This window comes from Betta splendens, chromosome 19, assembly GCF_900634795.4.
Source record: "Betta splendens chromosome 19, fBetSpl5.4, whole genome shotgun sequence".
NCBI lineage: Eukaryota > Metazoa > Chordata > Actinopteri > Anabantiformes > Osphronemidae > Betta > Betta splendens.
In genome coordinates this window covers 7,729,559-7,742,985 of record NC_040898.2, presented here as the reverse complement: position 1 = coordinate 7,742,985, position 13,427 = coordinate 7,729,559, and the positions used below count along the sequence as shown (strand labels likewise).

Below are 13,427 nucleotides of genomic sequence, written 5' to 3'. Positions count from 1 at the left end.
AAAATCTAACAATTGCCTTTGTATTTGAAGGAAATGGAAAAAAAAACAAAGAAATTATGACCTCCCACTCCACTATGAGTCCCGCTGTGAGTTCATACTCCTCTGTAGTGCAAGCTATTTACAATATATACCAAATCAAATTTTGTGCAACTCAAACATAACCTTTCCCCTATGGATTAAGTTCACCAACTTAGGATAAAACACAACAGAAACAGAATCGTCCATTCTCACAGCAGACGCCACACACACACAAGTTCCCCAGTTACTAAGGACCGACATAAAGAAATAATCAAAACATTTTTTACAATACACTTTTCCCCCCTCAATAGACTGATAACAGTCTGTTGAATTTGCCGATTAAATCACTAAATAAAGATGTATGGATAAAAGAACACTATCAAAACCCTTAAAAATATTTTTTTCTTACACTTACGTATTTATCCGTACCGGGGATCATCATCAAACCCTGAATAAAACTGAGTAGAATTAGGGACGATGTCAATAGAAAGAACAAAAACAATTAGACCTTAATAACTACAACATCAACACGAACTAATCTCATTATGAACACAAAATCACTGCAATGTAGAAATGCGATGTCGTTCTTACATCAGGATGTGCTGTACGTGCATGAATTATGTAACTCTATGACGAAATTAACATAAAGACTAAATAAGCGGCATCCTCACAAACTATCAGAAATGACACATTAGACAATAACACAACCTGTTGACCCTGCACAGAGCAATAAAACAAATGACCCCACAATCATTGCTGCATCAATTAATTACTTTTAATTACACTTTCCCCCTGTAAATATCTAGTGACAACATAACGGCTGTGGATGATACCAGAAGTATTTTTTAAATAAATTCCATGTAAACCCACATAGTCAAACCTATTGGAGGATAAAACACAGTCACTGTTGATACTCAGTCTCTTCCCCCGACCTCCTCCTTCCGTGCTCTAAAGAACACCACAGTCCTGTCACATTTGTTTAAGGCCTGCAGACTGATGACATCTATGTTAACTGTTTAGCAAAAGGATGGAAAGAAAAAATACACTGAAACCTGGTTTACACATTTGCTAAATGTCTCTTTAAGGCTCTGTTGGAATATGTTAATGATAGTGTGTGACAGTCTGCCTCCGCGCCGCTAGAGGTGCTCCTTGGGTTTTGGGTGTGGGTCTGTGTTGAGTTTAGATTTTCTGTGTAATTAGTTGACCCACCTGTTGGGTGGGTCAACTAATTACACAGAGAGGGATGTCTTTTGTTTCACACAGTTGTTGGTGTGTACGAGGTTGTAGCCAGTGAGCTACACCAAGTTACGTTAAAGAGAGGAGAGTTTATGGAGTGGAGTTCCTTTGTTTCTTTTGATGTCCAGTCTCATCACTTAAGGTTTGTGAGTTTAGGTTATTAATAACGTTTACCTGCATTGCATTGCAGTGAATTTTAGTTCTTCCTTTTGTGTTGAACAGAGTCCTGCTGTGCAGTGAGTTTTTGTTATATTTAAATAAACCTTTTTATGTTAATTGTACCTTCTGTGTTGGGTCGTGCATTTGGGGTCTTCCCTCTCCTGTGTTCCCTGCGACCTGGTCTGCCGGTTGCGGCCAGGTGTCTGTGTGAGGGATTACACACAGAGCTGTGTGCTGGAAGCACGTCGGCCGTGGTGCCTGAAGCCTCCGCTCAGTGTGAGCGCGTTCTCCTCCCGGCTCCGTGAGAGCCGTAGTTCTCCCCGCTTGGAGCGGGTGCGGCTGTTGTTTCTCTCCACCGCATCCCCTCTCCTGCCCCAGGGTTCCGTCAAGCCCCGCCAGTTCGGAACCCACGGGGCGAGTTTGTAACATAGTGAGGATAAGAACTAAGTGGAACCTCATCAAAACATGTCAAGTGATCATTAAAACTGCATCCCCACTTAAACAGTAGACGTAGTGTGCAAATTCTAAGTGTAGTGTAGTGAACTGTAGCTGCTTGCAGCGCCACAATCCATAGCATTACAATACAGTACTATAGAAGGCTACGCATTGTTGCAACAGTTACATCTTGTTGTTCTGAACGGTTTGGTTTTTCTATCTATTGGAGAACTGGCACAGTAGCAGTGAAAGGCACGTCTGGTTTTAGTCAAGGTTGATGTTTTCTGTAACACATGAGAGCATGATGCGTTATACTAGCTTACATACTGTAGGGATTACCGTGCTGTTTACTGTATGAGGGAAACATTTAGACTCTCCTCAAATTCCCTCTTTAGCTGATTGACCTCCTCAGGTACTTCACTCACTTAATGGTATGTGGGAGGCACTTCCTACAGTGTTGAGGCTTGTCTAGTGAAACTTTCTTACCTCTTCAAATCAATAATGTGAATGAGTCTTTACCAATATCATGAGACAACTGTTAGTGTTAGTTGGAGAGATGGAATGAGGCATGTTTCAAAGTCTGGTGCACACAGTCTCTTCATCCACATACTTCACATTCACATTGTTTTTAACACCGTCAACCACTGAGCATCAGATGGAGCATCTGTCAGCAGAGTGATTGAATTGGGAACTTTATCTTGAAATATTCTCTATACCTTTGTCTTTCCCTTGCCTAGTAAAATTGGCATATTTTTAATTTTTGAATCTTTTGGCAGGTTTAAGGACTAAGTCATTTTCCCCAGCCCGACTTGTTTATTTTATTTCCAAATTTTAGATATTTGTCTAAGTCTCAAAGTAGGTGTGCAGCAAGGTGAAGTCACAGATTCAGAGGCCTCTGGCTTTTTGGCTTTTGATGGAGCCCATCAACAAAGTTCATGAATCCTGCAGGTGTCTGGTCCTCTCTAGTAACCAGCTGAGGGGCCTCCACATTGATCAGCGGACCCCTTCGGCCTAGGCACTCCTCGTGAGTTCAGGCTGAACGTGCCTCTGGGCCAATCAAAGCAGTGGCTTCTTACGTGACCAGTCTTCCAACAGCTGTAGCATCTCACGCTTCCTCTGTGGCTGCCCCCTGTTCCTCTCCCTTTGCATGCTGGGAACCCTCCTCTCCTCATAGGAGGTCGTCTTGTCCAACCTCCTGGTAGAATGTACATCACCTGAGGTGTGGCCATTCCTGGTGGTGTAGGTGGGGGCTGAGCCACGCTGGCTGATTGAGCAGAGACCATCCTCGTCTCCCTCTCCTTCTCCTGCCTTAAGTTAACATTTAAGTCAACGTTTAGAGGTCAATAGGCCACGTCATTTTTGTCCCCACAATAAAAGCACAGCACAGAACACAAATAAAGCAGTTGATTAGTTATATTTATATACAGCAAATTATACAAGCAAATTCTCCACTGCCGCTCTCTGCTTATTCCCACACAGATAATTTCCTAGAAACAGCCGAATCAGAACTTAGAATTTTTTAATGTAACCAACATTTGCCCACACTGCCCCCAACACAGAGAATCGTCATGTAAGAGCTTAAGCGCATATCACCTGTGGCCACCAGCGACGAGTCGTCTCCGGCTGAGTGCAGTCGGGCACCTGTCGGCTCCAGACTCGCCTCTTCCCTGCCTGCTGGAGTGACGCCAAAATCTGTCGTGTATTTTCGTTGCTTCAACCACGGCAGAGATTTCACATTGACTCAACTTTAAATCAATAGCATACAGGTTTATTATATATGACAATTATTACAATCAGGTAATGATTACAAAAGAGTAATAGCAAGAGAGGCAGAGACCGAATTCACCTGCTTGTTCCTCTGCAGAGAGAACTGAGAGGGCGGAAAAGGTCAGCTGTGTGCTACCAGCGGACCCTCTGCGAAGCGCTCTGAAAACCCCAGCCTGTGAAGGCCTGCTTTTAACCACTACCTAAGATCTTTCCACATGTCCAAATAAGGACGTGTAGATGTTTTTCTCGGCTACTCGGAAAGTCCTGGCGCTGGGCCGTGTTATCTATCCAGCTCCCGGATCCATCTGGCCCACCATCAACCTCCTAGTTCCTTTCCCAGGTCGGCGTGACATTTTGAATGTTTCCTGAAGAACAGCTCAAATAAACATTGTTAGGCAACACCAGACTCTGTGAACCCAGTTTAAGCAATCTCTCTAACCCCAGTAACTGAGGACACACATGAACCCATCTACTCTCTGTATTTATCCCATAAGCAATGATCAACTTTACTGCTAAATGTAAATGTAAATCTCTGTTTCCTGGAGACTATCCCAGATGCTCCCCAGACAACGACCCTGCCAAACTACAAGGGTTGCGGAACAGTCACTGCACCTTAACATGACCAGAACTACCTATATAATAATATATGAGCAGAGCACCAGATATTAAGGAAGAAAAAAAGTTTAACTTTCACTAGTGTTGCCAGATATGCGATAATTATCATTATATACGATACACGATAGTTTTGGGGTGTGTTCCATAAAGCGGGTTATGTGACATATCCAGGTAAGTTTGAGGGTATGTTAGTGATTAACCTCAGCTTTCGGTTCCAAAAACGGATGTAACTTCCAGGGTATGTTTGTAACCATAGCAACTTAGTCTGTGAACATAACCTGCTCTGGAGCAGGAAAGCACACACACACGTTCCATATTACGTTCAATTTCAGGGTTTCCAAACATGATTGGGTGCATCGATGGCACCCACATTCCTATTAAAGCTCCTTCAGTCAATGAGGGAGACTATGTTAGTAGGAAGTCATTTCACAGTATCAATGTGCAGGTAACTGTTATTTTACTGTCCAGAATCTTTTGGTTTTAAAACCATTAAACTCATTACTGTTTCCATTAACTAGGTAATATGTGATGCAACCCATCTTATCACTAATGTTAAACCCCAGTAATTAAGGTCAGTGCATGATTCCAAAATCTTCAGGGAGTCATCACTATGTCACACGTTTCAACAGGGTGTGTTGTGTTTTACTGTATAGTTTTATTGTTTTACACATTTCTATCATTACGGGACACTACAATGGCTGCTTGCTGGTAGACAGAGGGTTCCCTTGTCTGCCCTATTTGATGACACCCTACCCTGAACCTGAGCCTGGATCACAACCAGGCCCACAGCAGAACACGGGCCAAGGTGGAGATGACCACAGGCATCCTGAAGGCGAGGTTTCAGCATCTACGTGACCTCAGGGTCAGTCCAGAGAGGACATGTGTCATTATAACTTCTTGTGTTGTTATTTACAACATTACCACGATACGAGCAGAGCCACCCTCTTGTCCTGCTGAAGATGAACAAGAGGATCCAGTAGTGAACCAAGCAGACCACAGAGATGGAAGACGCTTAAGACACACGATTCGTCAGAATCACTTTTATTAAAAGGTTTCTGTCATTTCTTCATGTCCTGAAAAATAAAATGGAATATTATTTACATTGCTTCACACACCCACACTTCAGATTGTAACATTAATGTTTAAACAAATTCCTAACCTTAAGGCCATGCTTCAGTATTTAAATTTCAAGTGTGGCCTTTTTTTAATTGCCAGTCTCTTCTCTATTTTGACATGTCACAGACTGTGTGCTTTCTGGAGGGTCCAATATTACAATCCATTCATCAGTGACTGCAAGACAATGCAACACATAAGATCAATGTGAAATAAAGTCAGAGTACTACAACATTGTAGAAGCCTATGCAGCATATGCAGTTAAATAAAATAAGCTGCATACTCCTGTTAAGCAGATTCAAATATCATTTGATCATTATCATTTCACTAAGTTACTCATGTCGTGGGAGGTGGTGTGTGATGAAGTGCCCCAGGAATGCCCTCAACCATTGGTCACCCTTCATTCAGGGACAGAGCCAGCTCCTCAGATGGGGTGAGAGGAGGTGGTGGTGCCCCCACCTGTCTGACGAGCCTCTGCCTTCTTTCTATTGGCTACATTAGAGAAAGAATATGTTAAACATGTTTAATACTGTAGATCCTGTAATTGTGTAATTATATCTTACCTCTTTGTAGGATTCTGTGTTTCATTTTGACTTGGGACAGAGTTCTTCTTGCTCCAGAAGGAAAACACTTTATTAAACAAGAATATCACTATTATCCAATATTATTCGCATCTTATAGAATTAATAGTAAAAACAATGAGAAAGTTATGCTTAATTTACCATTGCAAAAGAAGAGGAGAGGGTAACAAAATAACGGTAACTAAATAAACGGACGCATTTACTATGTCAGTTAATTTTTGCCAACTCTCTTTCCTTCCCAATTCCGCCTCTGTGAAATATGCTGCCCTTTTATTGTCGCTTCGGTTTTGACTCGTGAATTCGGCGATCCATTGACAGTGTCTTTATATATACACCGTGCACGTGCGTTACCTCTGGGTTACCGACAGGAGGTAGATTAACCTGACTCTTGTCAGGTGTTTTGGAACCGACATCCTCAGGGTGAGCAGGTTCTGGGTTAATCAGAGAGTTCAGGGTTTAGCAGAAGGTTAATCAACCCTGCTTTCTGGAACACACCCCAGGAGCTCACATGCCACAGTTGGGCCGTTTCCTCTATTAGACAGTAACAGGCTGATTTCCAAACAAACCACTAGATGGCGGTGGTTGACCACAAATAATGAGACATAATTAGTGAATGCAACACAATGTTGGGGCAGAACAATTCATTGTAAGTAAACACATATCAGATAGGTATATACGTAAATATGTCATTCTCCATTACATCTGTAAAAAAACGTTAAGAAAAATATTAGTGATTGAATTAAAAACATTTGTCTGCATAAGCAAACTATGCTCATACTTAAAAACACACATGACCAAGAATTCACACACAAGCTGCTGCAAACGTCTTGTACTACATCACACACTCACCAAGGATTCATACAGGATCTGTAGTAACATTAACACAGCTGATGTTTCTGTTTCACAACGAGTCAAAGTTCAACAAACATTTGTTTGTGACAAACTCAGAGAAACAGACGTTGGTGGTGAAGCACAAAAGAGGAGGATGAGGAAGATCAGAGCTGGAGACGAGACATGAGGAGAGAAAACAGGCCTCAGGTCAAACTGGAACCAAAGGAGGATTCAGGACACAGAGAAATAGATGGAATGAGAAAAGAGAGTTTGTGTCCATCAGAGGAGAAGCAACGTGAGGGATTCACAGGGACAGAAAATGATCACAAACATTCAATCAACAGTTTTCATATACAGTAAAAATCATCTGTGAACATCTGGAATCTTCTCACTCATTCAACTCAGTGATTATTCTCTGATATCACAGTTTGTCACACGTTGAACTGAAACATCCTGATATTCACTGGAAAACAACATTGCAACAGGTCATCAACATTTGATCCTCCAATAATCAGAGCTTCCATCTTTAAAGGACGGAGGAGGAAGAGATTCACAAGGAATCATTTAGAACTGGTTCAGAAAGAAACTGGTTTAATACATGAATCTGAAAACGCGACAGACATGAACAGACTGAACTATGTTCAACAGTGACAACGTTTCTCTGACAGGATCAAACTCTCACTACGACACATCACACAGAGACACTGAGGAACCAGGAGAACAGAACCCAAACCCAAACCCAGGATAAAGAGGTTCAGTGAATGTGGTGTTGAAGGTGTGAAGATGGATCAGTTTGTCAGAAGAGACTCTGTAGAAGGACAGAGAACCAGCAGGACGGTCCACATACACTGATACTCTGTCAGACACAGAGGAGGAGATGGACGTTACTATGTTATTGTGTCTGACAGAGTAACCATTATCAGAGCAGATCAGACTCCAGGACTGATCATTGAATCCAAACCAACAGTCATCACTGCGTCCTTTCCTTCTGATTCCTCTATAACTCACTGATAAATGAACTCCTCCTCTGCACTCAACCTCCCAGTAACAGCGACCAGTCAGACCATTACTACACAGCAGCTGAGGACACAGGTCAAATCTGTCTGGATGATCAGGATATGACTGATCCTCCTTCACACATGTCACCTTCCTGTTGTTGTCAGACAGTTGTAGTCTCCTGTTCACTGTGTTTGTGTCAATCGTGAGTTGACAGGAATCTGATGGAGAGAACAAGACACAATCCAGCTGCAGTTATTGATCTATCATCATTTTGATGATGAATCATGACAGTTTGAAGATGGTTGAATGTTGCTGATCTCAGTAAAAACACACTTACACTTGCTCAGACCTGGTCTCAACCATCGGACTCCACCAGGCTCCACCCTGAAAGGAGGAGGGGGTCAGAGACATGCAGACATGGACATTACATGGCTCTCACACACATTGTTGTAGGATTGTGTTCAGATGGAGGCTTGTATGTAGGGATGGACACTCAGCAACAACTAACGAGGAGTTGGATCCTCATCTTGGAATCTACGGAGCAGGAGGTGACATGGAGAAAAGCTTTGACTTCTCTATTTTACTTCATCACTTTTGGTGTCAGACACCTGCTTTCAGTCTCACTCTGTCACCACCAAACTAATGTGACACCACAGGAAGCAAATTCTTAATGTGTTTATTATCACACACTCCAAGGTTGGGTTCTAAGTTCATAAAGCTCCACATCCCTACTTGCTCCTCCATCAGACACTGTGTGTAGTTGTGTCCATACCTGAGAGTGTCCAGTCTCCAGTGTGGATCCTTGACTCCAGCAAACAGCAGCTCCACTCCTGAGTCTCCTGGATGATTGTAGCTCAGGTCCAGCTCTCTCAGATGGGAGGGGTTGGAGCTCGGGGCTGAGGCCAGAGAGACACAAGCTTCCTCTGAGAGCAGACAGCCTGACAGCCTGAACACACACAATGTTAAAGCACACTTACATACTACAGTTTGGATTAGAGGCACATTTGATCATCTACTGTTTAATAGGTTCAACAACAACCAGTAAAACAAAAATGGAGAAGTTGAAATCATTTCACATCTCATTTAATATATGTGACTAAAGAGTTTACAAAGAAATGTGGAGAGTTTATTGAACTTGGTTCTGTGGATTGAGCTCATTTAAAGGACTTTACAGACAATGTGAGTGTGAGTGTTGTGCACATTTCTTAGATGATCATTAGCTTCATGAATCCTGACCTGAGAGTCTCCAGTCGACAGTGAGGACTCTTCAGTCCAGCACACAGTAGTTTCACTCCTGAGTCCTGCAGGTTGTTGTTACTCAGGTCCAGTTCTCTCAGAATAGAGGACTGAGAGCTGAGAACTGAGGACAGAGCTTCACAGCTTCTCTCTGACAGGTCACACACACTCAGTCTGAAAGATGAAGATGTGGGTTAAGATGGAAATTAAACCATTCAGTGTCTCATGACTTGATGGAGAAAGAACCAACAACATGATCCTGACTGAAATGTTCCGGTCTAAACTCTGATAAACACCAGTGAACTTCAGGCTTTGTCACCAGCAGAGAACAGAGACACTGACTGCACACATGTTTTAGTGTGGACCAAAGTGTCTCCATAGGATCCAAGCTGTCAGTGACCTTTGACCTTCTCCACTCCTGTGGAACAGCTGTGCTTCCTGCTGCAGGTGATGGTGGTTCTGTGATGCTGCTAGGATTCATTTCCTCTTCTCTGCTCCTCCTCCAATCAAACATCATCCACTGTCTGTGGTGTTTGATGATCATCAATGAGCTTCACTCAACTATTTAGTTCTGTTTCCTGTTCTGAACCTGCTGCTGATTCTCTCCTGCTTTTATTTGCTCCAAGCAGATTATCTGTAGCTGCTTACGATTATAAGATTAAGATTCTTCATTTAGTCTCAGTCAGTCTCAATTACTTCCTTCCTTTCAGTCATTAAACAGTTAAATGTGATTAGTCCTGAAGGCGTTGACCTCATAATAAACCTGCTACATTTCACATAAGTTCACACAGAACTAAAACATGGAGTCTGACCTCAGAGTCTCCAATCGACAGTGACGACTCTCCAGAAAACCACACAGATGCTTCGCTCCTGAATCCTGCAGGTTGTTGTTACTCAGGTCCAGTTGTTTTAGAAGTGACGGGTTGGACAGAGCTGAGACCAGAGAATCACAGCTGATCCCTGACAAACTGCAGAGACTCAATCTGAATTTAAAAAAAACACGTGGATCAAAGCATTAATAATGAGTCAGATTTGTCCTGATCACTGATGTTTAGTCTAAAATGAGCAAAGTGACTTTGTGCTTGTGTTGTTGTGTCGTCATAATCTCAGCTTCTGCACATCATCCACATGTCAGCACAACATTCATAAACCTGTTGATGTCAGCACTGATTCACAAGCTGCTGCTGGAACCACTAGAAAACCAGACGTGTTGGATTAAAGACTTCATCTGGTTCCTTTCATTCATCGTCTTCTCTCTAAATCTGAACTATTCTGTGTCGTCTGATGGAAAATGTTCAGACTAATGTTTGGATCAAACTCCAAACTGACCATTATTGATGAAGTGAATAGTCTTTAGAACTGATCCCAGTCAGATGGATGTTCTCTCCTCTGGTTCTACATGGAACCTAGAACCTTGTGTAGCAACATGTCTGCAGCCTCATATTCATGCTCCTGTTTCCTGCTTGTGTCTCTACAAAGTGACATCATTGTCTGACAGGAAGCATCACACACAGGTTGAAGTGTCGCCTGTTGATGGAGACGAATCAGACGCATCTAAAGATCCTTCAAACATGTGGAGACATGATTTACTGAGTCTCTGCTGCTGAGTCACATTTAAAGAAAAAGACGTCACAAACTTCTGTTCATGAGATTCATGGACTCTATAGAGTCACAACAAACTGTCAATCATTCCTGCAGAATTATGACACATGAGTCTCTTACAGTACTTAGGTTCAAGTGGAGACCTTTGAAGTGACGAGCTGAAAAACATGAACCAGGAAAAACACTGACCTCAGAGTCTCCAGTCGACAGTGAGGACTCTTCAGTCCAACACACAGAACCTTCACTGAGTCCTGCAGGTTGTTGTTACTCAGGTCCAGATGTGTCAGATGTGACAGGTTGGACTTCAGAGCTGAGGCCACAACTTCACAGTGAGTCTCTGTGAGTCCACAGCCAGAAAGTCTGTGATGACAGTAAATATAAAGTCTATAAATGTGAAGTGACTTCATGAATGTTGATGCTGAAGCAGCTGTAGCTCAGTTGGTCTCATCCATCACAAAGTGTGAAGCTCTGTTGGTTCCACCAGATCCCAGAGATTAGAACCAATGTGTGTCTGGACAGAACCAGAAGAACCAAAGACAGATCATAGAAACATGTTGCAGACGCTTCATCCACTGAAAGAAATGACCATCAGCTGTGACCACATGTCAACTGTCAAAAGCTTTTAGCAGAAACTCTTCAGAGCTAAAGTTTCTCTGTTGGATTTGACTTAAAGCTCCATCAAGGAAAGAAAGACAGAAGATCCTGATGTTCACTAACTTTACAGCTGCTTTGATCTGTTCTTCAACAAAGACATTTTCTAGAAATCAGTAGTGTTTTCACTCTGTGAACTTTTAGATTCTGTGTGTGAAGTGTTTCTCTTTAACACTGAGGCTTCAGCTTCATGTTGCTGTAGAATATTAATGATCACATTAACGTTGGACTTACTGAGCCTTTCTGCAGTTCCTCACAGCTGGAATCAGTCTCTGTCGTCCCTCCCATGATGTTTTGTACTTGTTCAGGTCCAACTCATTCAGAACCTCCTCTGACATCTGCAGCATGTAGGCCAGAGCTGAGCACTGGATCAAGGAGAGTTCCTTCTCTGATCTGTTCTCTGACTTCAGGAACTCTTGGATCTGCTGATGCACTGAGTGGTCGTTCATCTCCATCAGACAGTGGAAGATGTTGATGCTTCTGTCTGGAGAGATTCTATCACTGTTCACCTTCTTCAGCTTGTTGATAATTGTCTGGATGGTTTCTGGACTGTTCTCTGTGTGACCCAGCAAACCTCCTAAGATTCTCTGGTTGGACTCCAGACAGAGGCCATGAAGGAAGCGAACAAACAGGTCCAGGTGGCCACTTGGACTCTGGAGGGATTTAAACATGCTTCTACTCAGGACATCATGCAGAGAGGAGAGAGTTGAAGGATAAACAAACAACTGTTTTGTTTTTTTAAGGATTGATTCTGTGTGTTTACAGTCTTTCAGTAACTCCTCCAGTTCCTCCATCTTCCCGTTGGTGTAACAGAGCATCATGTGAACAGCAGCCAGAAACTCCTGAACGCTCAGATGAACAAAGCTGAACATCTTGTCCTTGGTTTTCCTCCCTCGCTCCTGTTTAAAGATCTCTGTGAACACTCCTGAACACACTGAGGCTCCACTGACATCGATGCCGCTCTCTTTTAGATCTTCCTCATAGAAGATCAAGTTTCCCTTTAGCAGCTGCTTAAAAGCCAGTTTAGCCAATGACTTGATGTAGTTGCTGCTCTGTTCTGGTCCGTACTTGTCTTTAGTCCGATCCATCTGAAACCCCAGGAACTCTGCGTACATTTCTGTCAGGGTCTTGGGCAGCTCTCCTCCCTCTCTGGTTTCCAGCAGATCCTCCAGAACCGTAGCAGTGATCCAGCAGAAGACTGGGATGTGGCACATGATGTGGAGGCTTCGTGACGTCTTGATGTGGGACATGATTCTGTTGCTCTGCTCCTCATCTGTGAATCTCTTCCTGAAGAACTCCTCCTTCTGTGGGTCAGTGAACCCTCTGACCTCCGTCACCACCTCAACAAAGTCTCCATGAATCTGATTGGCTGCTGCAGGTCGTGTGGTGATCCAGATGCGAGCAGAGCGTAGTAGTTTTCCTCTGATGAGGTTTGTCAGCAGCTCATCCACTGAGGTGGACTCTGTGACGTCACGTTGACCCGTCTCCTTCTCACTGGTGCTACAGTCCAGTTGGAGGCGACTCTCGTCCAGTCCATCAAACACAAACAGAAGTTTGAAGCTGCTCTTGTCATAGTTGCTGTTTCCTGATGACTGTAGATGTGTAAAGATGTGATTCAGAGCCTCCAGGCTGATGGATTCAGTTTCTGGGATACATTTATGAATGAGCTCTGACAAACTGAACTTCTGTCCCTTCAGTGGATTCAGCCGACGGAAGGTGAAGGGGAAAATCAGATGCACGTCTTGATTGGACCTTCGTTGGGTCCAGTCCAACACAAACCTGTTCACAAGGACTGTTTTTCCAATCCCAGCGATTCCATTGGTCAACACTGTTCTGATGCGTCTGTATTTACCAGGGGGATGTTTGAACAGGTCACTGGGCTTCACTGGCTCCTCTGCTGATCTTTGCTTCTGCTGTGTCGTCTCAAGCTGTTGGACCTCATGCTGTGTGTTGATGTGTGAATCCGGCCCAGCTGTGATGTACAGCTCTGTGTAGATGTCATCCAGACGTTGGTCGACTTCTGACCAGCCTGGTTTCACACACACAAACTGGTCTTGGAGGTTTGATTGAAGCATCTGCTGGTAATATGTAATGAACCGTGGCTCTGGTACTGGAACCACTGGATTTGGTTCTAATATAGCACAAAGAAGACAAAGTCTGCAGAGTCAACAAATGTCTCGTTCT

At 43.2% G+C, this 13,427-nt stretch overlaps 1 protein-coding gene across 9 annotated transcripts in view; it reads right to left on the bottom strand.

Annotated features, from left to right (window-relative positions):
* Window positions 1-13,427, bottom strand: part of LOC114858710 (NACHT, LRR and PYD domains-containing protein 12-like) — a 351,989-nt gene that overhangs the window by 25,232 nt on the left and 313,330 nt on the right. For 8 of the 9 annotated variants that reach the window (XM_055504733.1, XM_055504731.1, XM_055504732.1 and 5 more), the window contains one exon: window positions 8,092-8,138. In XM_055504733.1, coding sequence (XP_055360708.1) covers window positions 8,092-8,138 — 47 coding nt within the window. Of the gene's footprint in view, window positions 1-7,326; window positions 7,973-8,091; window positions 8,139-8,526; window positions 8,701-8,990; window positions 9,165-9,802; window positions 9,974-10,781; window positions 10,953-11,477; window positions 13,375-13,427 lie in introns of those variants that run through there. The other variant, XM_055504724.1, reaches the window with a different exon arrangement.